This window comes from Emydura macquarii, unplaced genomic scaffold, assembly GCF_026122565.2.
Source record: "Emydura macquarii macquarii isolate MOO-44397 ecotype Brisbane River unplaced genomic scaffold, CSIRO-AGI_Emac_v2 contig_1253, whole genome shotgun sequence".
Taxonomy (NCBI): domain Eukaryota; kingdom Metazoa; phylum Chordata; order Testudines; family Chelidae; genus Emydura; species Emydura macquarii.
The window spans coordinates 11,908,975-11,935,136 of record NW_027131390.1 but is presented as its reverse complement, the minus strand read 5'-3'; the positions used below and the strand labels follow the sequence as shown (position 1 = coordinate 11,935,136).

General features: G+C 44.2%; 2 protein-coding genes across 5 annotated transcripts in view; both read left to right on the top strand.

The window, feature by feature from the left end:
• The window catches only part of SEPTIN6 (septin 6), a 47,991-nt gene extending 40,815 nt beyond the window's left edge, over nt 1-7,176 (top strand). For 2 of the 4 annotated variants that reach the window (XM_067548163.1, XM_067548162.1), the window contains exon 10: nt 3,043-3,563. In XM_067548163.1, the coding sequence (XP_067404264.1) occupies nt 3,043-3,058 (16 nt within the window). In that variant the 3' untranslated portion in view covers nt 3,059-3,563. Of the gene's footprint in view, nt 1-407; nt 451-3,042; nt 3,564-6,170 lie in introns of those variants that run through there. The other 2 variants (XM_067548165.1, XM_067548164.1) reach the window with 2 other exon arrangements.
• A 4,078-nt stretch (nt 7,177-11,254) lies between these two features.
• Nucleotides 11,255-24,322, top strand: NKRF (NFKB repressing factor). The gene is made up of 3 exons (XM_067548160.1): nt 11,255-11,760; nt 20,898-21,034; nt 22,256-24,322. Exons 1-3 carry the CDS (start codon nt 11,477-11,479, stop codon nt 24,238-24,240), a joined length of 2,406 nt encoding a protein of 801 aa, XP_067404261.1. The 5' UTR covers nt 11,255-11,476; the 3' UTR covers nt 24,241-24,322.
• Nucleotides 24,323-26,162: the final 1,840 nt, after the last annotated feature.

The window sequence follows — 26,162 nt, the reverse complement described above, 5'->3', positions numbered from 1 at the left end:
AAGAGTTGGTATTGAGCACTGAAGCCAACTTTGGGATCAGAGTAATTTAGTAAGAGGGTTCTCTGCTCTCAAGTAAAATAGCTGTCTTATAAAATGTGATGTGTTTTGCTGTCTACCTTAAATCTTACAGTTGATATTGTCCTATATGTTCCGTTACAGTATTTAGATCGGAAATCTCCATAACAAGCCATGGATTATATTCACAGTATTTTGACTCTGTTTTGTTACATAGTGGCTGGATAGACTAGCCCTTCTCTTTCTCATGTTACTTGCATTTGGAGATGACTTGGCACTTTTTGCTTTGTTCTTTTTATTTCAAACGCCATTAATTGTGCTAATTCATGACTTGATTTCTTTTTTATTATCATCCCATCATCATTAGTTCTTAATTGTGTGCTGTTTTACAGTTAGCTGCTGTTTGCTGCATGGTGCATGAGGTACAATGTCCTGGTAAGCTTAATTAACTAAAATAGACCTTGCAGTGGGATCAATTACAGTTCTTAAAAAACAAAAACCACACAAACCTAAAGCCAGTACATTTTCTTGCCCCCTTTCCGCATTGTGGATGTATTACCAGTCGGTTGTGGTACATACACCATTATAAAATGAATGTGCCCAGGTGAAGTGTGTGTTTTTTGTAGATGTTGCAAAGTAAAATATGCATGATTATTCATATAGAACTGTTTAATTTGTAATACTAAAAGACAGGACCAAATAAGGATGAGGGGCATTTCCCTTTGAGCTTCACAGCCATTTAGTTTGCGTAACTAGTTTAAAAAAAATTGTGTTCTTTTCTTTTAGCCCCGTAGTGATAAATACAAATCTTTAAGCTTGTAGGCCTCTCCAATACTATGGTAATAGTTGCTATAGAAATGCATATGGTGATAATAGAATCAAGCTAGCTGGTGAAAATTGTCTCTGTTTTATCTGGGATATAGTATTATCTAGTGGTTAGCGTGCAGAACTTTGGTTTCAAGACTGAGTTGTATTCTTGCCTCTGCCACTGGTTTACCGTGTGACCCGACTGGTTTACCATTTGACTTCTCTGAGTCTCCATTCCTCTCAAGGCACCATATAATCACAGAGTTAATTATTTTTTAAAACCGTTATTGTCAAATAAGACAAAATCCAGATCAGGTTGATTATCTAAAGCGATCCAGGACCACAAGCGGCAGACTTAATAATTCAGATTAAGAGATCAGAAACATTATTTATGCTTTGTATATTGAGCAACAGATGGCAGTATTCTTTAAAATTAAATTTGGGATTTTTGGTAAAAAAAGATTACCACCCCAGATACATTCCATCTTCTAAAACCATCCCCTGTAAATATCCAATGACACATGCCCCTCTGGGCCATGCCAGGCACAATCAGGATTAAGGTAGTTGTTACAGCTTTATGGAAGAGCATGCTCCTAGAGAGAGGCCACAAAAGTGTTTTCTCCAATACTTTAATCTTCAAGGAATTTTAACCAGCCTTGCAAAACTATTCACCCTGTAGAAGCAGGTTTGTCTTGACTGCAATATCATTAGGTCGGGGATCTCTTCCATCTCTGACTACTGTGAGCTCATCCTAAATATTCTTACCACATGCATAGCATGGAAATGTTGTGGGTTGCATAGTGTTCGGGAAGCTTCATTTTCCACCTCAAGATGCATGTCCTCCAAAGCCCTAACAGGGTTAATGTAACTTGCAGTCAGCGTCTCTGTGTTGTAAGGGGAAGGATAACTTAAAGAAAGACCAACAACTTTTGAGAAATGCACTTGTCTGGCTGAAGGAGATGAGGAAAGCCACCTACACCCCTATGGGATGGATGAAGAATAAATGGATGTTTACAGCTGTCTATTTGCTTTTCTTAGAGCTCGAATGAATAAGCATATGTGAGCTTTTCAATTTTCTACTAGATAAACTGATACTAAAACATTTAGCTTTTTGCAGATCAACAGTACTATTTATCCAAGTGTTAGTGGGACATCTGCCCTATCAACATTAATCAAGGTCGCATGCACTGCTGTAAGAACATACCCTTAAATCATAATATTTACTCACTTTTTATAAAGAGAATCCGGGTCACACCAATTTGGAACATTGCGCACACACATGCATGTGCACAAACCCCAACTAAAACCTATTTAAAAGAAGTTCTTTCTTTAGGATCTAGCTATTAACAAACCCACAGTCTGTTCTTAAACAGGGAAATAAAAGCTAGTTCTAATTTTATTCTGAGAGGAAGGAAACAATCCTAATTAGAATAGCAAGCAAATGTTAAAGTGTAAGTGAGCATTTGAATTGAATTTAACATGTTTATCAAGCACCACTTAATGATAAGATCTCCAGAAGCATCATATACTGATTGAAATAAACCAAAGAAATCTTCTCAAGATGTCTGATAGGATGAGTGTTCTTGCCTCCGACAAGAACAGTGTAAAATAAAGAAAAGAACAATTCTTGCTTTTCACAATCTGAACATGAAAAATAAACTCAAAGAACAGCAATGTTCATTCTGAGTACACAACCAGTGCTAAAATGCAGTTGGAGTGAATGTTACTGATTCTTGTTGGTTTTGGATTGCTTTTGGCAGTCCTTGTAACTGGACGCTGTTGTGTGCTGGGCTCTGAATCCAGTAAAGTTCTTTTGTTCAAAATACACAATTGCAGACAGTGCCTTTTGAATGGGTATTTGTCCTTCCTGAGCTTAATACGTATGTATATCTGGTACTTTTACAGTTCAAAACAATATTTGCAATGCTTACTGATCCTTAGAGTACTATCGGGTGTCACTGTTTTGCAAGGGTATAAATGATCCACACATGATAGCTCCTGCAATCTGCAGAGATCCAAAAGGATTGTTTTAAAAAGAAACTTGGTTCATCCCACTGCTTTGTGTGCCTGTGTGGAAAGCATGCCTTGTAATCAGTCAAATTAAACTTCATTAACACATAGCAACATTTTCATTTGTTTTGTACATTAGGAACCTTATTATTTTTTTATTTTTAAATTAATCCATAAAATCATTAACCTGCCTTTCTCTTTCATTTTCAGTTCGGGTTTCCTGTAGAACCTTTCCCTTCGCACCAGAACCGAATACCCCCACATTCAGTTAACATGCAATTACGCCACTGTGCCTGTTTGCCTGTCTTCCCCCCCCCCATCCCTCCCCCCGCACTCCCTTCCTCTTCTCATCATTCTTAAAAAAGCAAAAGAATCTGCATCCTTGACTGTCTTTTGGTGAAGAACCCAGCAATAACCTGTGTGGAACTGACAAGAGATGCTAAACGCTGCTATCTGTTCCCTGGATCAGTAGCACGTTTGCCAAGAGCTTTCAGGACTAGTGTTCTCTGTATTAAATTGTTACAACTATTTCTCTATCATGTTTGTTTCACGGCTGCATGGTAAGAGAGCATGGCTGCTTGTTGGTTGCATTTAGCACCATGATTCCTGAGCCCTATTACAGATTGCCTGTGAATGCAGTAGTCATGTATTTTGGTGAAACGTGGCTGCTTATAGATAGACGCTTTTTTTTGTTTTCATTTTATGCATAAACTAACCCATCATTATTTAGATTTGCTGTTGTTTTATTTGATTAATTTTAAGTGACTGTTACAAAACCTGCCATGCTAGCATGGATGGGCCTGAGCCAAAACCCAGAGGATGAAACAATCCTCTGCTCCAAACTTTGGGAAAATTCAAATCAGGATCTAATCTATGCAGCAAATTCCTATGGTTTCTTCCCTTTCCCTATGATGGACTGAACCAACATGCTAGGTCCAAGCACTTCCCCACTCTGTGCGGTTCAGATCTGATTCAGTCTAGGCTGCCCTCTTAATTCTCTCACCCTATCGCTACAATGGGTTGAAACAAAATCTGGATCCAAACTCAGGGAACACTGATGGTGAGAGCCCATATTTACTTCTTAGAACAAACTGGTGTTTATGAAGAAAGATACGTTGCAATATTTCCATGTGACTTTCTTTTCAGGACCTGTCAATTTTTTGTTTTTAATACACAAAGTATTGCCTAGAAAAGATCAGCATGTGCATTCCTAAGCAGATGCTGCCAAGTTGCATCTTAAGTTTTCTGTTCAGCAAAAGCCTTTTTTTAATGCGAGATTTGCACGGAAAGAAGTCGTCTTGCCATTGACTTCAGTGGGGCCAGTATTTCACCCAGTGGCTAGGTACACTTTGACCCCTAAACATACATCTTACTGCAGTCTGCATGTAAGTGTCTTGTATATTTCTTGATGGGGAAATGTTTAAAATAGTCTTCCTCAGACAATGAATTCTGGTTAACGTTACATTTTTTGCCCTTCTTTTACAGTAACCCCTGGCTCTGTACTGAATAGTAATCCCTGAATGCAATGGGCTGGAATGGACCTTCATTTACTTGTTAAATTGGAGGTTCTAATATAAACTGACAGCTTCATAATATTTCAGTCCTGGCCTTGCTATGGTGTTACTTATGCAAAGCTGCTGTCTCTTAGATATTTTCATCATGAGTCTGTCTTTACTGTGTACTGGTGGTTATTGCTTTTATGAAACAATGTAAAATAAGTTAGTAATGAGGTTTTTGGACATTGTAACTTTAAATCTCTAATTTTTTTCCCTACATTTAATGGATTTCCCCACCCCCCACAGTAATTAAGGGATGTAGAAGTGAATTCTGTGCTGGCAAAACAACAGTACAGATTAAAATATATTTATTAGTGAGTTTAAGAAGACAACAGCACCTTGGTTTAATTATGGCATGACTGAGAGGTTAAGAACTTTCCTTGTATCTCAGATGATTTGTTTTGATACAACTGTTGTAAAATATTAATTCTTTCTGATATTTCTCAAATCACATTGCCTAAAAATGGGCCTTTTAATACTCATTTGAAATTCCTACTGGACCTGATCCTGCAGTCGGATCTGTGTGTGCTGGGCTCTGCCTGGATGCAGAGATCTGCAGGCACAGATCCCATTGCAGAATCTGTATCGGCAAATGTTGCCTTTATAACACATTTAAACTTCAAAACTCTGTGTAAAATAAGCACACTCACATCTATCATTCTGGATACAAAGTGATCTTTCGGTGCAGAGTTACATGCCGAGAGGTAATGTTACCTAGAAAGATATGAAGTGTGCATGTCTTACAAAGTTTGAAACGAACCTCCCTCTTCCCTTCTACCCTCTCCGCTTCCCCACCCAAACACCTTTGTGGTTAAATGGTAGCTGGTTACCTCCATGCATTTGACAGCTTTGCTATTGCCAGAACATTCATCAGTTTCCTGCATATGCTCATCTTAAAAATGAGTATTGATAGACACTGATCGATAACCACTCAGGTAAACTTGTCATTGTTTCTACTGAATAGCGTGGTTTTTTTTATATTCAGGGACAGACTTTTGGACCACATACTACCCCAAATTTTCTGGCAAACTTCTGTCTCAAGAGCTGTATAATCCTTCATTCCGACGTAGTTAGCACACCCTGATACAAGGTGTTCCAAATAGTATCATTCTGAGGCTGGCATATAACCTGTTCTCTGTGATGCACGTTGATGCTAATGGGGAGTTGAGTTGAAAGCACTGGAGTGATGTGTGTATTTAGTTCCACTACATCCACATAGTCACTCAAGTGGTCACTCAGTTAACCTTGTGCAGTAATCCATAACTCATACTAAGGTGTGGCCTCGTTTTAGAAATCAAGACTATTAAAACTCTTGATTGCAATTTATTTATATTTTCTCAGGTATCCTGTTTCACTGTAAAGACAATTTTTTTCCCCCAAAAAAAGCTTTGGTTCCTTTTTTTAGAAGTGGAAATATTTTGAGCTTTTGCTCCTTTCAGCTCTGTCAAATGTAAGCGTGTTTTTTTAAATGGGTCAGTCTCACTTTGTTCCAGGGATTAGCTGACAAAGGCTTTGAATCTTGCTTTCACTTACTGCTTCGTGGGTCCTTTTAGATCATTTGACTTTTTTTTATAATGCTATTAAAAGTATTTTCTAAAAAAAGTTTTAACTTGTGTGGTTTTCTTAAAGCACTTTGAGTAGCCTCAGCAGGATCCTTAATTGCCTAGAAATGATGCATGTGCCCATCTCTCTTCTATTGTTTTCATGTTGAGGCTCTCTTTCTTGCTTTTTTGAATGTCCTTCTTCTTTTTGATAATCTCCTGTTTTTCTCTCTTTCTGTAGCTTTTTTTAATCTGTCTTCGCCAGCTGCACTGTGTCTGAGGGAGAAGACTGCCATTTGTAGAAGAGTTTAGGGATCCTATAATGTCTGGGGGGAAACAAATCTTCAGTGTTAGTGTCATGGAAAGAAGCTCTTTTCTGACTTGCATGGTATTTAAAATTGAAGTGTCTTGTATTTTGTGTAACAAGACAGCATAATATTGGAGAAAGCTGATTATGTACAAAAAGCTTTGAGGAGCAACAGAAATGTGATGTTTATATTAATGAGTAGCCAAATAAATTTTCAAAACATTAGGTTACAACCATGTTTTTCCTCTAATTTGGCCTAATCGAAAAGTCATGGACTCCCCTAAGGATCTGTGAAAGCCTGAGGGGGTGTTTCAGTATGTGAGTTTGTTTGGTTTGTTCTGAAAACTCTTGCATTCGATGTCGAAGGAGATATAAACAAGGTGTGATTTGTTACATTGACAGCCACGAAATACTTAATATTAACAAGGAAGTAAAGCAAAATGAAATGTTTCCTTTGGTGTCTTTTGTGCCTCCACTTCCTTATTAAACTGCATCACCTGATTGACACAGGTTGAGTGAGATTCTTTTTAATGTGAAATCATTTTATTGCGTAAAATCCTCCAAATAGTCTCTGACCTCACCCTTTGCACTTCAGTTAGAGAATGATTTTACACATGGACACTTGGAGCTGTCCGTGGCTGGTAATACCCCATCCAAATACCATGTGAGTAGAGTGCAGTGTCCTTTAAAACGCATTGGATGCCTGTCCTAAAACTTTTTGCTTGTCTCATTCTCCCTTGGAACATTCACTGCATGTTTTTCCAAACTGTATTCTACCGTCTCTTTTCTTTATTTTTTTTGTTTCCTTTTTACAAATGGAAGTGTGAATAACAGCACTGAATATATATTTACATGACAAACATTAAAGAGCCATCACTGTTTAGCTTGATACCTTTCTAACTTTAATGTAAATTTTCAATTAAAAAAAAATGCAAAAGTCCGGCTGTGTTGTATTATTGTTTGTGCTGAGGGTTTCCCCAAAATCAGTCAATCCTTTTGGTCACATGTTCTCGTCGAAGGACGTGTGCAACTCAGTAAGTAAGTCATTTTGAAACATAGCCAAGATACTAGGATTAACACATTTGTCAAAAGTATCACAGGTACTTTAGTGGAAAACATAGGGTGAGGGTTGTGAGGTGAGGTGTGATGGTGGTGTGGGGGAGGTTTTGTGGTTTTTACCTCTCAGCCCAAATGCTTCATTTCTAGCACAACACCCTTAACTCTGTGGATGCTTTTGGAGCAGTCCTGACTTGGATGGAAAAGCGCCCCCTACTAAATTGTCAGCACCACTTCCTGCAGCACGCTTCTGGTTGACTTTGGAGATCTTCCACACAATTCTTTCCCAAGCCTGTCTCTGCTTAATTTAGGAGATCATAGCCTGAGATATTATGACTGCAGGTGAAAATACAGAAAAACCTTACATGCCAAAATATATTGTGGATGAAAGCTGTATAAATTCAATATGGATTTTCTCTTAACCTGTTGCACTTTAAGGTAAAGAATTGTTTAGCTGCTTTTTTTTTTTTAAAGAAGGCAGTGTCAGGCTAGTAGTTACATTTCCTCGTGGGTTAGTAACACTGCAGATTATAAAAATGTAAACATTTAATTTGCTCTTTGCCTTTTATTGGATGTGTTTGATTTTTGCACTTTGAGGTTGGCTGGCTACAGTAGACTGGTCTGACCCTTAAAAAGCGTTTTTTGTTTGGGCTTGTGTGACCCAACCTGATAAAACTCTTGCCCAAAATGAGCAATGAAAGACTGTATTTCAAGATCCAGAACACAATAAAATACTGTATTGAAAGTGTCCAGAACAACCTGTCAGGGACTTAAGTATTTCATCTTTATAACACAATTCGTTTGTCTGCTTTTATATACAGCTAACTACAGCACTAATATCAAATGGAAAACAAATGGTTCAAACTAGGAGATGCTGGGGAAAGACTTTCTGTCAGTTATGACACTGTAGGTGAGCTCTGTAAACTGGAATGTAGAAGTGCAGTGAAATCTCTCCTCAGCGACTTCTCAAGGGGTTAACAAACTGGTTGCTTAAGAGGTGGCTTTTGATACCGTTGGAGCAGAATGGTACTCAGTGCTCTCTAATTTTGGAGTGGGATCCCTGAGCCCAGACGTCTACACTGCAGTTTTATAGCCCTCCAGCCTGAGCCCCCAACTCTGAGTCAGCTGACCTGGGCCAGCCCTGAATGTTTGGTTGCAGGGTAGACAGACCATGAGTGGGCCTAGTGTTACAATGCGGGGTTCATTTTCAAACTTGCAGCATGTAGCAGAGCAGCTCTGTTTCTAGTCAGACTAAAATGTCCATTTCCCTTGATGCTCCCTGGTTTCACCGGCCTTGGGAATTGCTTTGCTGCAGGAAGGCCTCTGGGGTTGTATAATTTCATTGCAACGGACTTCACACCGCTTTACTGAACTATATCCAGGCCTCCTGGCTTGGAGAGTTGGCCTTGGGGTCACAGAGGAAAGGGGCCAAAGATGCCTCATGCATGCTTTTCCTGCCCTGTATTGTCTATAATAACCCTTGAGTGTCACACACAGGGGCCTGATCCTGCAATCAGTCACATGAGCAAGTGGCATTATTTAAGCACCTATTCCCAGTTATATCAATGGGATTTATTGCAGGAGGAGGCCTGGTCCTTATTGTTTTACCAGTTGCCTGTATCTCTTACGGAGGTGCTGTTCCCTGTCCTGTATGTCTGGGATCCAATTTGATGGCCATGTATAGTAATAATGTGGGCGTTGACTCTTTCATGGACGGGGCAGCATCAGTCACCTGCTTATTCTCGAATCCCTGAAGTTTGCTCCTATGGCAAATTTGAGACTCTAGGTTTTCAGGTCTTTCGTCTTCCCCACAACCTGGTTTTTAATCAATGTTTGGGCCACTGACTCTTACCCCCTCTCCACTATGTCAATGTCCATCACTGTCTTCAACCCACAGCTCTACAGAGATGGAATTTCTGCTACCACCGTCTCTCCCCAGGCTCTTGGGATGCTTCATATTTTATCTTTTTCAGAGATGACTGTTGCTCATTGCATGGCCGTGATCTCCCTGAGATGTGGCGGCCAAGAGGAAGGAGGTGCAAGAGTGCTGATCGTTAGGTCTGTGCCTGGAGTTAACTCTCCCTTTGCCACTATTACCATGGTTTAGTGCCCTAGAACTGTCCAGCACCAGTCAAAGGTAAGTGCAGAAACAAATGACTCCTGGTTTTCGAATATAAAAGTAGGGTTTTTTCCCAAAGCAACTAGAACTCTTCACTTCTTGCTGTCCCCTCTCTTCTCTCCAGGGTTAATTTTGTTTCTACTTTGTGTCACTTTCTGATTCTCGTGCCCTAGCACAACACTGCAATGTTTGAACTGAGAAAGTTTGACAGTTGGGAAAAGCATTTTCCCTGCTAGTTTAGATTTTACATTTAAAAAATATTGTCCAATAACTTAGAAGTAGGGGGTGCAGGCTACTGCGTATGCAGACAAAGAGGTAATTCAGCCTCCAGCTATGCACGTTAATACCACTGACCGCTTCTGTGCAGAAAGTTACGCTTGTGCATATGCATCTGCAATATCTATCAATAGGACAAAGAGGTCAAACTTGTAGTGATGGTCAAACAAAATAGATCTGCAAGTCTAATAGTGGCCAGGAGATGGATTCTCATTTGTACTTCCTTGTGTGCTCTAAAAAAGTACATGGGCTATATTCATATAGTCTGAGCCTCTCCCTGCACTACTGATCTTGACTGCTCTGGCTAAGATCTATTCAGTTAAAAGAAGAAAGGTGGTAATGTTGATTTTACTGCACTGGGCGGCTTATGAGTTGTAATATATAGCGAATGGGTTGGACTGGGATTAGTAGCTATCGTGTAGGCCCCAGTTGCCAGTAGAGTGTGTTAGAACAGCCAGGGCCTAGTGAGCATGGCATGGTGTGGCACTGCCAGGACTTATACAAGATTGACTGTTGTGCAATGGGGAACAGCAGCTCTTTCCTGCCCGCTGGATTTGGACACAGGGGGGCCAAAGAAACTGCTGTGGGTGTAAGCCAGGGTGTGACCCTCTTTCCTTTCTCCTGTTCAAACAGCCCGCTGGATGTTTTTGTTTAATGTCCCTTTCACAGGAGGAGACAATGCTGGGATGAGACGGGTCTATGGCAGGTGGGCTGGGCCTTTATTAATAAGGGAAGCGGTATAAGAGGGGAGGGGAGGTGTGGCAGAAATCACAGCACAGCACGGTCACCTGGCTCTGCAGGACTCCAGGCAGGTGCGCCCTGGTCTGATGTAGGTTTCTCACTCCTGGCTCTGCAGTAGCGGAGCCAAGACCCTGCTCTGAGTCTCTGCCTGGCTTGCCCTGGATGGAAGGCAGCACTGACCGACCAGGAGACCAGCCAGAGTCCTGGGGCGCCTTAAAGACCAACCCAGTGATGTGGGCCTAAGCGTGGGTGCCCAGAACCCCCCTGGGTGGGCTGCCCCAGGCACAGTAAGTGGGGGGTACTGGCACAGCGGCTGCGGTCAGAGGGGACGGGGTGAACCTGGAGCAAGGGGCGGAGGAGGAAAAAGATGAAGGAAAGGAGTGAGGCAGGCAGGATAGACCCGGACAGTGACCCCGGGGGGTAGGGGCCGTGCACAGCTGGGTTCACGGGTGGGGTGTAAGAGCCGCAGCCCCTTTAGCAGTAGCCGGTGGCGGGGGATGCAGCGCACCACGTGCTCTCAGCTCAGCCAATGCAGCCCCCAGCGCTGCTCCGCCGGCCTGGGGCTGACCCCGTGGGCTCCCTCTTCCCCCCCCCCTCCCCCCCAGCTGGTCCCTAGCTGGGCAGCGGGCGCTCCGGGCGGGGAAGGAGAGATCCCGTCTGCAGGCGGGTCCCAGCAGGATCCGGCGGCGGCCGCTAGGTGGCGCTGTGACTGTGGGCCGGGGCCCGGCCGGCACCTCTCGCGGAGTCTCGCGGTCTCCTGGTGTCACGCCCACGTGACGAGCGTGTCACACACACACACACCTACCAAAAAAAAAAAAAAGGTTCCAGTAACGGGGTGCGGGGCGGCGCGCGGGCCCGGCGCGAGAGTCGCGGCCGCACGTGGGGGAGCGCGGAGCTTGCGCGCGCGCGGGGCCCAGCCCGCCATCCCCGGCTCGGGCCGCACGTGGGGCCGGCGCGTGGCCCTGCCTCTCCGCCCAGGCCGGGGCACAGCGCCGGGAGCCGGGCTCGGGCCGCCCGCGCGCGCGGGCAGGGCAGGCTGGCCGAGCCGATGGCCGGCGGCTGGATGCTCCTGGGCGGGGATTTCCTGGGCCCGCAGCCGCCGCCGCTGCCCCCCGTGCCGCCCCCGGAGCCGCCGCCGCCGCCCCCCCCGGAGCCCGAGGCGGTGCCCGAGCCCGTGCTGGAGCAGTGGCGCCAGTACCAGGAGAGCGACCGGCACTGGGCGCTGCGCCGCCGCTTCATCCTCCGCCACCTGGCCGCCTACCCGGGCGCCGCCATCGACCAGCTGCTCTCGCTCTCCGTGCTTTGGACCAACCACGTCTTCATGGGCTGCAGGTGAGGGGCTGGGCCTAGCGGGAGGGGGCCGGTGGTGGGGCAGCGGGGCCGGTTTGTCCCTCGCTGGAGCTTTGTCCCGTTGGCAGACGCGTGGGCAGGTGACAGGAGGAAGCGGCCAGCCCACGGGTCCGTCCCTTCACTTCCCTCCTGGTCAGACTCGCAGCCTGGCTCCCACCTGCATCTCCGCTCCGATTTCCCGGTGCGACCCTCCCCATCCCCTCCCCTCCACTCCCCTCCGTGTTCCATCTTTCCGCTCAGTGCCTTCTCCCAAGCTGCCCCCATGTTGCTTGGAAACCCACCCCTTCAATAACGATTTCCACTCACCTCCCTCATGCCGCGCCTAAAAACCCTGCTTCAGAAAAAGGAGTTACAGGTATCCTCCTGGACAGCAGTGGGAAAGAAGGAGAATGGCGATGTCAGTATTTTATAGCACCCTCCCAAAGTCACTGCCCCTGAAGATCTTCAGAGTCCACTGGGAAGTTTCTTCCAACATCAGAAATTCTGAGTAGAGCAAACCGAGCGAATGCATCAAATATGGTAAGAAGATGATGATGGACACATCTAGGACACGCTTCAAGGATGTCACCAACATGACTTCTACGGCAAGTGATAACATGGGCAGCGCCTGGAAAGGGGAACAAAGGGCGACCTAGAGAAACATGACACCGAAAAGTAGAGAAAGACGTGAAATCCATGAAGGTGATACCCAGAAGCCTGAATAGACCGGTACAAGACTGAAATAAATGATGGAAGCTGGTGGAGGCTCTGTACATATGGGGGTACGGGGAAATAAAGAAAAGGAAAAGAGTAAGGCACTCAGACAGAAAACGCAGCGGAGACAGGTCCCTGCCCTAAAGAGCTGTCATAATCTAAAGCCTCTTTCTTACTATGAGCTCTGCATGGGTCCAGATCCCCACCTGGGCAGAGCATAGCAGGATGAGTGGACTTGATAGATAGTGAGGATTTAACCTACACCTAAGGGCTGAGGAAAGGGCATGGATTATAGAAAGATAGTTATGCAGTTACTCTCTTTAGGCAGACTTGGTGTTTCCATGGTGGAGTTATATAATTAGTGTAAACACATTCACTTTTTGTAATTGGTACTGCAGGAAAGTTTTTAGGAGTGACTTGAATGAGATGAGTGTGGAGCCCTCAGGAATAGATTTTGGGAGGGCATCCAAAGCCATAAAGGGCAGCACAGAAGAAGGCATGGAGACATTTGTGAAAGTGTCATCAAGATGAGCATCATATGCAGAGCAGAAAGGATGTGGGAAATGCAAAAGGAAATCAGGTCAGAAAAGTGGGGGGTGCTGCATAAGGAAGGGTGTTGAAAGCAAGGAAGAGAAACTGAAGTAGAACATAAGAGGGAGGGAATATCAGTTGATTCTGAAGTCTGAATATTCCTCATTTGAACATTAATCTAAAGATGCTCTCTTCTTTAGTTGTTCCTTTTGGTGCATCCCACTTTCTGGGCCCCATGCTGGGTACTTGAGATGTAAATGCTAAGACCAAATGAAATGTTTCCTTGGTGTCTTTTGTTAAATACTAAACAGAATAGTTTTTTTTAACAAATTACCTCCCAAAACGTTAGGAACTCAGACAGTAGTGTAGATAGTGTTTCTCAATTTTTCTCATACCAGGGACTGGCTTGTTGCTATCCTAAATTGTGTCAGGGAGATCTCAGGGACTGGTGCCTATCCACAGAAGGATGGCGGAGAACCTGAATCTGACCAGAAAATGAAAGTGAAATTTACTGGTCAGTTTCTCTTATTCAAGATGAGAAAAATTCAAAAAGCAAGCTGTATAAATAGAAATAAACTTTGTGGTCTTCATAATATTAGGGGATTTTAAAAAGCTGGTTGTGTGAATAATTTTGTCTTTAATTATGTATTTAGCATTACTTAAAGAAGAAAACACTTGTTACCTGTTATAAAGCACCTTAAAACTGAATTTTCTGGCTGTTAGAACAGATTCGGATAATGGAAAAGTTATGTAGTTACTTTCCCTAGACACACAGCTATCCACAATCCAGGAAGTAGGGTACTGTTTTAGATTTCCACATCCCTGCTAGTCAGAATGAAAAGGTTGCTTTCCCTGTGCACTTAGAGTGAAATTTCTAGAAATGAAAGAAAAACAAGTACTTGCCGATAACTTAAATAGCATAGTGACTAGCTTCAGTGAGTCAGGTAGTACTTAAGCAAAGCTCTGTTACACTTAAAGGTAATTTAGGCTCAGAATTTAAGATTTGTTAGTCTTCTTACAAAATCTGTCTTTAATAGACACTTCTCATAATTTGCCTGAATTTCAATTAACTGTTTTGGTTTGGATCTAAGCATTCTGCTGCAGAGTTCCCAATCCAAACATTTCATCATAGTGAGGTTTAAGGTTAGGGCGAAGGCGAGGGCCAGGATTAGGGTGAGGGCGAGGGGTTAGAGCGAGGATTAGGATTTAGGGACAATGAATAGATGATTACCTTTAACTCTGAAGTACCATCTGCTATGTCCTAAGCACATCGGTAACTAATTATATTAGCAGAAGATAATTAGCCATTTACAACCATTCACAGGTATTTACTACTTAAACTTCAACGAGCACTACAAACAAAAGTATTCTTACATTCACAGTTCCATCAAAATGTTCATATGCTCCTTTTGAGCTCTTAATCAATAGAATAGGGTGAGGGTTTAGGATTAGGGTTTGGGTAAGGGTTGGGGTTGGGTTTAGGGTGAGTGTGAGGGTTTAGGGTGAGGGCGAGGGCTAGGATTAGGGTTAGGGCGAAGGTTAGGACGAGCGTTAGGGTGAGGGCGAGGTTTAGGGTTAGGTCGAGGGCGAGGACAAGAGTTAGGGTGAGGGCGAGGACAAGGGATAGGGTGAGGGCGTAGGCGAGGGCAAAGATTAGGGTGAGGGCGAAGATTAGAATGAGGGCGTAGGCGAGGGCCAGGATTAGGGTGAGGGCGAGGGGTTAGAGCGAGGATTAGGATTTAGGGACAATGAATAGATGATTACTTTTAACTCTGAAGTACCATCTGCTATGTCCTAAGCACATCGGTAACTAGTTATATTAGCAGAAGATAATTGGCCATTTACAATCATTCAAAGGTATGAAATTAAATATTAAAACTCAATGGGCCATTCATCTGTTACTTGCATATGGCTTAAACAATAGAAACCATAAACAGTTTCATTTTCTGGCTCTCACATGCCCTCACCCTATCCCTTGTCCTCGCCTTCGCCCTCACCCTAAACTTCGCCTTTGCCCTCACCCTAATCCTAGCCCTCGCCTTCGCCCTCACCTTGAACCTCGCCCTCGCCTTCGCCCTCACCTTGAACCTCGCCCTCGCCTCCGCCCTTACTCCATTCTTCGCCCTCGCCTTCGCTCTTACTCTAATTTTCTCCCTCGCCTTCGCCCACACCCTAATTTTCACCCTCGCCCTCGCCCTTACTCTAATTTTCGCCCTCGCCCAAACCCTAATTTTCGCCCTCACCTTTGCCCTTACTCCATTCTTCGCCTTCGCCCTTACTCTAATTTTCTCCCTCGCCTTCGCCCTTACTCCATTCTTCGCCCTCGCCTTCGCCCACACACCAATTTTCACCCTCGCCTTCGCCCTTACTCCATTCTTCGCCCTCGCCTTCGCCCTTACTCCATTCTTCGCCCTCGCCTTCGCCCTTACTCCATTCTTCGCCCTCGCCTTCGCCCTTACTCCAATCTTCGCCCTCGCCTTCGCCCACACCCAATTTTCGCCCTCGCCTTCGCCCACACCCTAATTTTCGCCCTCGCCTCCACCCTTACTCTAATTTTCGCCCTCGCCTTTGCCCTTACTCCATTCTTCGCCCTCGCCTTCGCCCTTACTCCATTCTTCGCCCTCCCTCGCCTTCGCCCACACCCTAATTTTCGCCCTCGCCTTCGCCCTTACTCCATTCTTCGCCCTCGCCTTCGCCCTTACTCCATTCTTCGCCCTCGCCTTCGCCCTTACTCCAATCTTCGCCCTCGCCTTCGCCCACACCCTAATTTTCGCCCTCGCCTTCGCCCACACCCTAATTTTCGCCCTCGCCTTCGCCCTTACTCCATTCTGCACCCTTGCCTTCGCCCTTACTCCATTCTTCGCCCTCGCCTTCGCCCTTACTCCATTCTTCGCCCTCGCCTTCGCCCTTACTCCATTCTTCGCCCTCGCCTTCGCCCACACCCTAATTTTTGCCCTCGCCTTCGCCCTTACTCTAATTTTCGCCCTCGCCTTCGCCCTTACTCTAATTTTCGCCCTCGCCTTCGCCCTTACTCCATTCTTCGCCCTCGCCTTCGCCCTTACTCTAATTTTTGCCTTCGCCTTCGCCCTTACTCTGATTTTTGCCTTCGCCTTCGCCCTTACTCTAATTTTTGCCCTCGCCTTCGCCCTTACTCCAATCTTTGCCCTCACCTTCGCCCACACCCTAATTTTTGCCCTCGCCTTCGCCCTTACTGCAATCTTTGCCCTCGCCTTCGCCCTTACTCTAATTTTTGCCCTCGCCTTCGCCCTTACACCATTCTTCGCCCTTGCCTTCGCCCTTACTCCAGTCTTTGCCCTCGCCTTCGCCCTTACTCCAGTCTTTGCCCTCGCCTTCGCCCTGACTCCAATCTTTGCCCTCGCCTTCGCCCTTACTCCAATCTTTGCCCTCGCCTTCGCCCTTACACCATTCTTCGCCCTCGCCTTCGCCCACACCCTAATTTTTGCCCTCGCCTTCGCCCTTACTCCAGTCTTCGCCCTCGCCTTCGACCTCACTTTAATTTTCGCCCTCGCCTTCGCCCACACCCTGATTTTCGCCCTCGCCTTCGCCCTTACTCTAATTTTTGCCCTCGCCTTCACCCTTACACCATTTTTCGCCCTCGCCTTCGCCCTTACTTTAATTTTCGCCCTCGCCTTCGCCCTTACTGCAATCTTTGGCCTCGCCTTCGCCCTTACTCTAATTTTTGCCCTCGCCTTCACCCTTACACCATTTTTCGCCCTCGCCTTCGCCCTTACTTTAATTTTCGCCCTCGCCTTCGCCCACACCCTAATTTTTGCCCTCGCCTTCGCCCTTACTCTGATTTTCGCCCTTGCCTTCGCACACACTCTAATCTTTGCCTTCGCCCACACCCTAATTTCGCCCTCGCCTTCGCCCACACTCTAATTTTCGCCCTCACTCCAATCTTCGCCCTCACTCTAATTTTCGCCCTCACTCCAATCTTCGCCCTCGCCCTCACTCTAATCTTCGCCCTCACCTTCGCCCTCACTCTAATCTTCGCCCTCGCCTTCGCCCTAACCCTAAACCTCGCCCTAATCCTCGCCCTCACCCTAACGCTCACCCTCGCCCTCATCCTAACCCTAATCCTAAACCCTTACCCTATTCTATTGATTAAGAGTTCAAAAGGAGCATATGAACGTTTTGATGGAACTTTGAATGTAAGAATACTTTTGTTTGTAGTGCTTGTTTGAAATTTAAGTAGTAAATACCTGTGAATGGTTGTAAATGGCCAATTATCTTCTGCTAATATAACTAGTTACCGATGTGCTTAGGACATAGCAGATGGTACTTCAGAGTTAAAAGTAATCATCTCTTCATTGTCCCTAAACCCTAATCCTCGCCCTAACCCCTCGCCCTCACCCTAATCTTCACCCTCGCCTTCGCCCTCACCCTGATCCTGGCCCTCGCCTTCGCCCTCACCCTGATCCTGGCCCTCGCCTTCTCCCTCACCTTGAACCTTGCCCTCGCCTTCGCCCTTACTCTAATCTTCGCCCTCGCCTTCGCCCTCACCCTAATCTTCGCCCTCGCCTTCGCCCTTACTTATTAATATTTAATAGACTGTAAGCTCTTTGGGGCAGATACTTTTTGTTCTGTGTTTGTACGGCACCTAGCACAAATGTGGCCCTGATCCTTGACTACTGGGGTCACTACTGCAGCACAGATAATCATATCCTCATGTGGTGTTGACAGCAGATGTAAGAAGCACTTAATATATTTTTTTTAAAAAGATATTTAATCTGACAGTGCCCTATTAACCCATTTTCAAGCAGGTTGGATGTTCACCATCTCTTTAAAAACTGCCAGGCCTAAAACTCAAGGCCCAAAGTTGCTGATAGAGCTAGGGTACTGATGACCTTTATTAAGGAGATGCATGCAGACTGATTCCTACACCTGTATGGAACCCCCACTGATGGCGATGCTGCTGGTACGGATGCAGGCTGCTGCCTGCACGCATCTGGGTGCAGGACCCAGCCGTATGTCATGTGACTGGTGCCAAGGAAGACTCAGTTACTGAGGAATCACGTGTGGATTACAGAATGGGCAACCACTTATTTTTTCAGAATTTGTACTGCCATCTTTCAAAGCGGGGTAAGCATATCTAAATCCAGTACATAAGACTAAAATGTCCTCTGTCTGCACTGGAGATTCCTTTATTCATCTCTTCGACTTGGGTCTGATACAGGAATTAGGAAGGCTGTGAGATCTTGAATAACGATATTACTGAACTCTCTAAATGTGTAACCAGTGCTGCACGGAACCCACAGAAAAACAGAGTTACTTTCCCTGAAGAACTTACAAATTCACGGATGATGCATAAGGGAATAGGTCAGCTATGAGATGGTGCAGACACTGTCAATCAAGAGACTTGTGCAGGAAGACTTCCCAAAAGATGCTGTAGTGAGGTGCAAAATTAACATGCCATACAGCGGTAGAATGGCCAGAGGAGGAGGATGACGTGTGAATCGGTTATGAAATACAGCTGTATTTATAAGTGTTTGGTGGGGGGGAACCCATCTAGTTTAAAATAGTCTTTGCTATCAGGGAAGAAGTGGCGGGGGAAGTCTGCTGTTTAAATTATATTAGCTAATCATTTTTTCAAGCCTTGGTTGTGAATGTCTCCCAGACATCTGCTAGTGGGATGATCGACCTACTAGCCGGAAGTAGTTCCTGGACCCTTTTGGGAGGCTGCCGTCTTTTGTATCATCCTCTGGCTAGCTGCAAGGGAATAAAGTTTAAGTTCCAACCCTCCCTCTGATTGATGGTAGAGAGAAAGGGCTTCCATTTCCCCACCTGCTGGCTGTTGTGTGCCGGGGATGGCTTCCGCTGCTCTGTCTCCCCCTGCTGCCATTTTTTGGGTCCCTCTCTTCCATGAATAATTCTAGTCCCTGCCATTGCTGCTGAGCCTGCTTCTAATTTTCCCAAGCAGCAGCATGAAATTGACCTGTTTCTTGACAGATTTAATTGCTGCTCACAGGGTTCTGAATAGTAGCTGCTTGGAAGAGTGATGAGCAGCAGTGTAGGTACTGGAGTGTCTGTGCAGACGCAGGCAGAAAGCACTGCAGCAGTTTACATTCAGAGAGCTCTCATAATATTTATTTAAGCGTAAGCTTAAATTCTGGTTAGGTCTCCAGGCATTGCAGGGAGTTTCTTGCGTGCTACCAGTGAGTAGCACGTGTAGCATCAGTATTGAAAAGCTAATAAAGGCCATTCACTTGTCGTAGTATCTCTAGCTTTTGTGCTTAGAGCCTAACGACAACCTTACTCTTTGTCTGCCTTGGTAGACATAAGATGCTGACCTGATCCTCTGCTTAATTTAAATACCAGCCCTGTGGTAGAACAGTGTATCCTTTCTATACTGTAATGGAAAATCGACAGCACTTGGCTTTATGCAGTGTTTTCAGGCTACCTTTTGTTAGAGATCTTTCAGTTCAGCTTTTGCCATCCAAACGCACTGAAAAGATTTAGTAAATTCCAGGAGCAGTGGAAGATTTTGAGGGTCATGAAATTTTATAAAGCTAAGGGTGCTGGAATTCTGTAACACTGATGAATTCTGCTTGATTGGAACTGCAGATGATCTTGGAGGTTCTAATACAACATTTTTTTGCAGCAGGAACCAGGCTTCAAGTAGGCTTCTGAAATAGCACGATCACATCGTCGTTTTTGTGGTAGTGGAATTTAAAATGTTGCAGTGACATTGATGCTAACTTAAAAATAAAACTGCTGTTTAAAGTAGTAATTTTTAGTCAAAAACAGATGAGTTCCTGCAGTAAAAACTGCAGAGTTTCTTGGCTGCTGTCTGACATCAGTGATGCCAAACATCTGGTGACGTGTCACAGATTGTCATTACACTTTTTGACTAGGCTAACGGCAATGAGTCACTGTTTCAGTTCCATTCTTATTCTACTAAATTAAAACCTGGTAAATTCTCCTATGTTTCTTTTCTACTGCCACTTAAATTTTCCCCATCACTGTATTGATACATTTCAATAACAAATACTTTTAAAGAGGGCTTTACTTGATTCAAAATTATATTCTTTTGATGACTTCTAATGAACGATTGACAGAATGTTTGACACCCAGATATGTGAGTTCGTTCAGACTCTGTATGAAAACTAGGGACGTGTTGCCTTATTATAGATTTCTTCTGTGAGACTCCAATCCTGCAAGGAGAGCTAAACAGGGATTTCTTTGGTTGCACACAGCTGCAGCAGTCTGCCTGCCTGGAATTGATTATAGGTTCAGCATTAACTTTCACCACCATTTATTAGAGCCTGCCGGTAAAGACATTGGAAAAACTCCCCTGGACTTTAATCGGCATTGGATCAGGCAGCATTTGACCAGGGTTTTGCTTGTAATGTCACAAGCAATGTCAACTTTTTAGTCCTAATTTTACTTAATTAGGAAGTATCAACAAGATACACTGTATTGTACAGATTTCATACAAGACAGGACAAGAAGCAATGGGCTTAAACTGCAGCAAGGGAGGTCTAGGTTGGACATTAGGAAAAACTTGCTAGCTGTCAGGGTGGTTAATCACTGGAATAAATTGCCTACGGAGGTTGTGGAATTTCATTGGAGATTTTTAAGAGCAGGTTAGACAAACACATGTCAGGGATGGTCTAGATATTACTTAGTCCTTCCATGAGTGCAGGGGACTGGTCTAGATGACTCCCGAGGTCCCTTCCAGCCCTGTGAGTCTATATTTTTCTTTGCGTGGGCTGGTTAAGATCTTGTTGTCTGCATGGTTGCAAATACTGAAATCTTGGTTGTAAGGACACCAGGTGTGTGGTACTGGAAGCGGGAGTGGTCTGGTAAAAGCCTGGCGGCATGGATTTTTCGCGTAGCGGTTCTAATGCTCTATGTCATTGAATTAAACACAGGTATGGCTCACAAGTTATGGAGAAAGTCCTCAAGATGGCTGAAGGCATCGATATTGGGGAGATGCCGTCGTTTGAGTTGGTACCTCGTGCTAAACCACCAAAAAGGCCCTGCTCTCCACCTTGCTCTCCCTATGCCAGTGAGTACATTTGCTTGCCTGTGAAAGGAAATGTCATTCTCTGTTGGTGCTTCAGATACGGTTTTTGGGACACAGGAACTGCAACTGCAGAACAGACCCAGATCTGCCTCTGACTGGAGCCATTAGAGGATGCTTCAGGGGGGAAATGGCAGCAGGCCAAATAAGCAATGGACAACTTAGTGCACAGTTACATCACAAGTAGGCTGGATTTCTCCCTCACCCCAGCTGGTGGCTGGCTTGTGGTAGAAATAAACAGAGTTGTGGCATTTGGGAAGCTTGCTAAAGTTTAAAAGCGTAAGGTCATCTGATTTAGATTTTTTTCCAGTGGTCTCAAATGAACTGGGTTATGATAAATATGCTGTAACAGAGGTATCTAGATGTACATGGGAGCCGGACCTATATTAGTTCCACAGGTTAGCACTGGATCAGATTGTTCTTTCCAAGGGCTTGAGATGGCCTTCTGCTTCAGTGATGAAGTCACATTCCTAGCATTTGGGGCATGAGAGTTAAATCTTTGACTGTGGTTTGAACAGAATTCTTCTACGAGGGTGTCCTGATACTTCATGTATTTATGCATCAGATATTTAATTCTTCAGATTAGTCATACAGTGATCGTCTTCACGGTATTTGTTTGTGTACAACTTTGTGTCTTGTTTCTATTCCAAACAAATTCAAATTAGAAATAAGGCACAAACTTTAAAGTGAGGGTAAAGAGATGGATTTTCCATCTGTTGCAGTCTTCAAATCGAGACTTTTGGGAGGATATGCTTCGATATAATGTATATAGCTGGAAATAGAACCCAGGTCTTGTGTGTTCTAGTCCAGTGTTCTATCCATTAGGAAACACTGCCTCCCCAAATTTAGTCTCAGAAGTTACAGGGCTCACTAGAGGAGTAACTGGAATTCTTTAGCCTGTGTTATACAGGAGATCAGACTAAATGATCTGATGGTCTTTAAATCTATGAACCTGACTACTACAAAAACCAGTTTTTCAAATAGCAGTAGGTGAAGTGGAAATGCTTCTGCAGTAACCCAAGGGTGAAAATTCCACTTATCTATGGCATACATTTTCATACAGAAAAGCTTGGTATCTGTGAATGTGGGGAGTGGGAATCCTGTACTCAAAAGCTTACTAGTTTCTGCTGGTGATCGTACTGTACATATTCCCTCCGTATTGTAGAACTTATTTTTTTAATGCTATAAATTTCACTCATTCCGTAGATCCAGAGCCTCCCAAAAAAGTCCTCCCCAGGTTCCGCGTGAGACCTCGTTTTGAGCCTGTACACTTTGTAGCCAGTAGTGAGAAAGATGAAAGAAAAGAAGATCCTTCAGACAAACAAACACAGGAGTCAAATCAGGATGCAAACACAAACAGCACTGCCCAACCAGTCGAAAACTATGCGGATTTTGTTTTTAACAGTTTCAATACCCAGGAAGCAGATCCCCAGTTCTCCAACTCGGTGGGTTTTGGTTATGCAAGTAGCCAGACAGCAGCCACCAGTGTGCTTTTGAACAGCATGGACACTACTACCTTGAGTGGTGCAACACAACTTTCAGCCTCCTCTTCAGTTCTTCAGTCTTCATCAGATACTTTCCCCCAGTCAGTTATAACAGCAAAGCAGTATTTTATTGACAAACTCTCAGCAGCAATCTGGAAGAATCTTGCTAACCCAGATGCTAACACTGGGACTGATAAAATTAACTATACATATCTGTTGACTCGTTCGATTCAGGCCTGTAAGACAAATCCTGAATATATTTATGCTCCTCTAAAAGAAATTGCCCCTGCTGACCTCCCAAAAAGTAAAAAGCTTCCAACAGATGGCTTTGCTTGTGAAGTGAGATGCCAAAATGTCTACTTGACCACTGGTTATGCTGGCAGCAAAAATGGATCCAGGGATCGAGCCACAGAATTGGCAGTCAAGCTGTTGCAAAAGTCTGTGGAAGTTAAAGTTGCTCAGAGGAAATTCAAACATACCCTTCGAGAGGACTTAATAGTGTGTGAGTCTGGTACATGTCCGCAGGAATTGCCTCCTGCTCTCAAACAGCTCGATGACTTTCTAGCTGCCAACAAAGATTTTTCTTCGGGGCAGTCTGGTTCTGATCCCTTGCAAGGTTCTACTAGTTCAGCCAAACACTGGACTAATTTTGTCCTCACGGAAAATGCTAGCGATGCTATAGGGATACTTAACAATTCGGCTTCATTTAATAAAATGTCGGTTGAATACAAATATGACTTAATGTCAAACCGCTCATGGCGCTGTAGAGTGTATTTACAGGACCATTGCTTAGCTGAGGGGTACGGCAGTAAGAAAACTAGCAAGCATGCAGCTGCAGACGAGGCTTTGAAAATTCTTCAAAAGATGCAGTCCAATGTGGCACCCATCAAAACTACCCAGGTTCAGAAAGTGGGCTGTTCATCCCGGGGTACCGGCAAAAAGAAAGACCTGAAGGATCTTGTTATCTATGAGAACTCTGAGAATCCTGTGTGCACGCTAAATGACACTGCTCAGTTCAATAAGATGACAGTGGAGTATGTCTTCGAAAGGATGACGGGCATGCGGTGGAAGTGTAAGGTAATGCTGGAAAACGAGTTCATCGCTGAAGCAGTTGGGGTTAAGAAATCCGTGAAGCATGAGGCGGCGGAGGAAGCTGTGAAAATCCTCAAAAAGACACAGCCCACTGTCGTCAATAACCTGAAGAAAGGCACCATTGAAGATGTCATCTCAAGAAATGAGATTCGGGGCCGCTCAGCAGAAGAGGCTTTCAAACAGAAGATTAAAGAAGACAACATAGGAAATCAGATTTTAAGAAAAATGGGCTGGACAGGTGGTGGGTTAGGGAAAGATGGTGAAGGGATACGAGAGCCTATTGCAGTGAAGGAACAGTTCAAAAGGGAAGGACTTGGGCTTGATGTGGAAAGGGTGAACAAAATTGCTAAAAGAGATATTGAGCAGATCATCCGAAATTATGCACGCTCAGATAGTCATGTTGACTTGACTTTCTCTACAGAACTTACCAATGATGAGCGGAAGCAGATACATCAAATTGCCCAAAAATATGGTCTTAAAAGTAAATCCCATGGGCAGGGCCATGATAGATTCTTGGTGGTAAGCAGAAAGAGACGCAAGGAAGACTTATTAGACCAACTGAAGCAAGAAGGCCATGTTGGGCATTATGAACTTATTATGCCGCAAGCTAATTGAGCTTCATGGTGTCCAATTTCATTCGTGAATGCATTAGGAGACTGAGTTTTCTAGATTCCTAATTAAAGAAACAGATGCTGCATTTTCTTGTTGTGGGATTATTAATTTTATGTTTTACTTTGCTCATTTAATTTCTAAAACTTTATTAGAAAAAGTAAGAACGTACAAAGTTCTGTCCAATTGTATTAGCACAACCCAGCAGCCAATAGTGCAGTTACTGGATGTATCTTTGACATTACTTGTTCCTTCACATTTTAATAGTTTTGTAATAGCAAAAACACATGTCCAAAAAAAAAACTGACACAATTTAAAATTATAGTTCCCTTATTCTTTTTGCCCCAGGAAAGAGATTTAGCCTTTTTTTAAAAGCGGAGGAAATGCAGTTTGGAGGGAAAGTTATATGTAAAGTTGGTATTAACTACAATAAAATACAATTTTATTTCCAGAAAAAACAGGATTTGCCACATTTTGTATGTATCTTAAATTTTGTGTGAAACTTTGTCTAGAAAAGTAAAATGTCTCTACCTTGTGTGTATGTGGGGAAAAGTCTTTAACCAGCTTAAAAATACAACTTTCTTTATAACTAGTGTTCCAGTTAACTCATAAATTTCTACTATACTGAGAATTAATGAATGCACCCTAATCAACTCTGTATTAAAGTTAGTTAATTCTGGAAGGGGTTTTTACCAAGAAGTACTGCTTGACGTGTGCAAATGCAATGGTGGAATGTAAAAACTAATTTTACTCTGACTATAAGGTCTTAACCGTGAGCAAAATCAAATTGTGCTGCATTATTTCTATCCACTACATTAATGTATCTGTGCTTGTGTATGTCAAGGAGAGATTCACAAGTAAAAGTCTTGTGCTGCTCCATCATGTGGTTGAGTGTGGAGTGTCTCCAGGACTGGCCCACCTGGGCTAGAAGACTAGACCAGCACCTCTGTGTGCCGGAAAAACAAATAGTTGACTGCTGTCAGTCACCATGTTTGGGATGTGCCCTTCCACCATTGCTGAACTTTTTGGGAACATTCCATAAAGCAATTCCCGAGCCTTGCCTTGTAAATGTGAGGAAGATAAATGAAATAAAAATCAACCTGTGGGGGAGGCAAGTGTAAATTCTCCTGTAGATGCTGCTTGTTCAGATGGGACCTACTGGTCTTTTCCGGCATGACTCTGTGATTCGCTTAGCCAGCTATGGTAGACATTCCTCGGTATTCATCTTCCTGTCTGTCCCTGTGCTTCAGTTTATCATTCCTGCCTCCCATATCTGCCTCTCCATCTGTTTACATTGCCCTCTAGGTCAGTCCATCCTCCTGTGTTGCCTTTTATACCCTTGGCTTTGAGGAGAGGGGGAGTGGTCCCAGCTGGCACAGCAGAAGATCCTGGTGGTTTATGGCACAGGCGGTTTGAATCCCACAGGTGTGAACATAGAGGCTCACCTTGAAGAACTTCAGTTACAGGTGAGTAGCATTCACTTGGGAATGAACAAATACCCCATGGGTAGTCCTTGTTTTCATTAGCACATCTCAGCCCATCTTCCTAGGACTTGTTCTGCTAGCTAGGTCCCCTCCAAGGAGGAATGGCAACTTGGCAGTGGTTCTGTGAGCGTGTTCTCTCTTTAGATTCATGCTACCTGCACCTTGTCGCCTCTCCCTCTGAATTCTACTTTTAAGGACTTAGGGATTTGGCAAAAGGTAATAAAAGGTTTGTGGTCAGCATGGCATTTTATAACATTTCAATTATTAGTGCATATCCTCCAACAGTCACTGTTTTTCCAGCAGGTTCCCAAGGCACAGTAACTTGGGGGAGCATAGCAGGGGCAACACTTGAAGAACTGCAGTTACTAGTGAGCAGCCCTGTTCCTGGAAGGTAGAGGAATCTGGCTAAATGGAATAGTGTTTTCACAAAGGCATTTACATGCA

What these genes read in the sequence shown, in the direction of transcription:
- NKRF (XM_067548160.1), top strand. Translation starts at nt 11,477, where the DNA reads ATGGCCGGCGGCTGGATGCTCCTGGGCGGGGATTTCCTGGGCCCGCAG. An exon ending in CACGTCTTCATGGGCTGCAG is followed by an intron (nt 11,761 to 20,897) that starts GTGAGGGGCTGG and finishes AATTAAACACAG; the next exon opens with GTATGGCTCACAAGTTATGG. An exon ending in ACCTTGCTCTCCCTATGCCA is followed by an intron (nt 21,035 to 22,255) that starts GTGAGTACATTT and finishes CTCATTCCGTAG; the next exon opens with ATCCAGAGCCTCCCAAAAAA.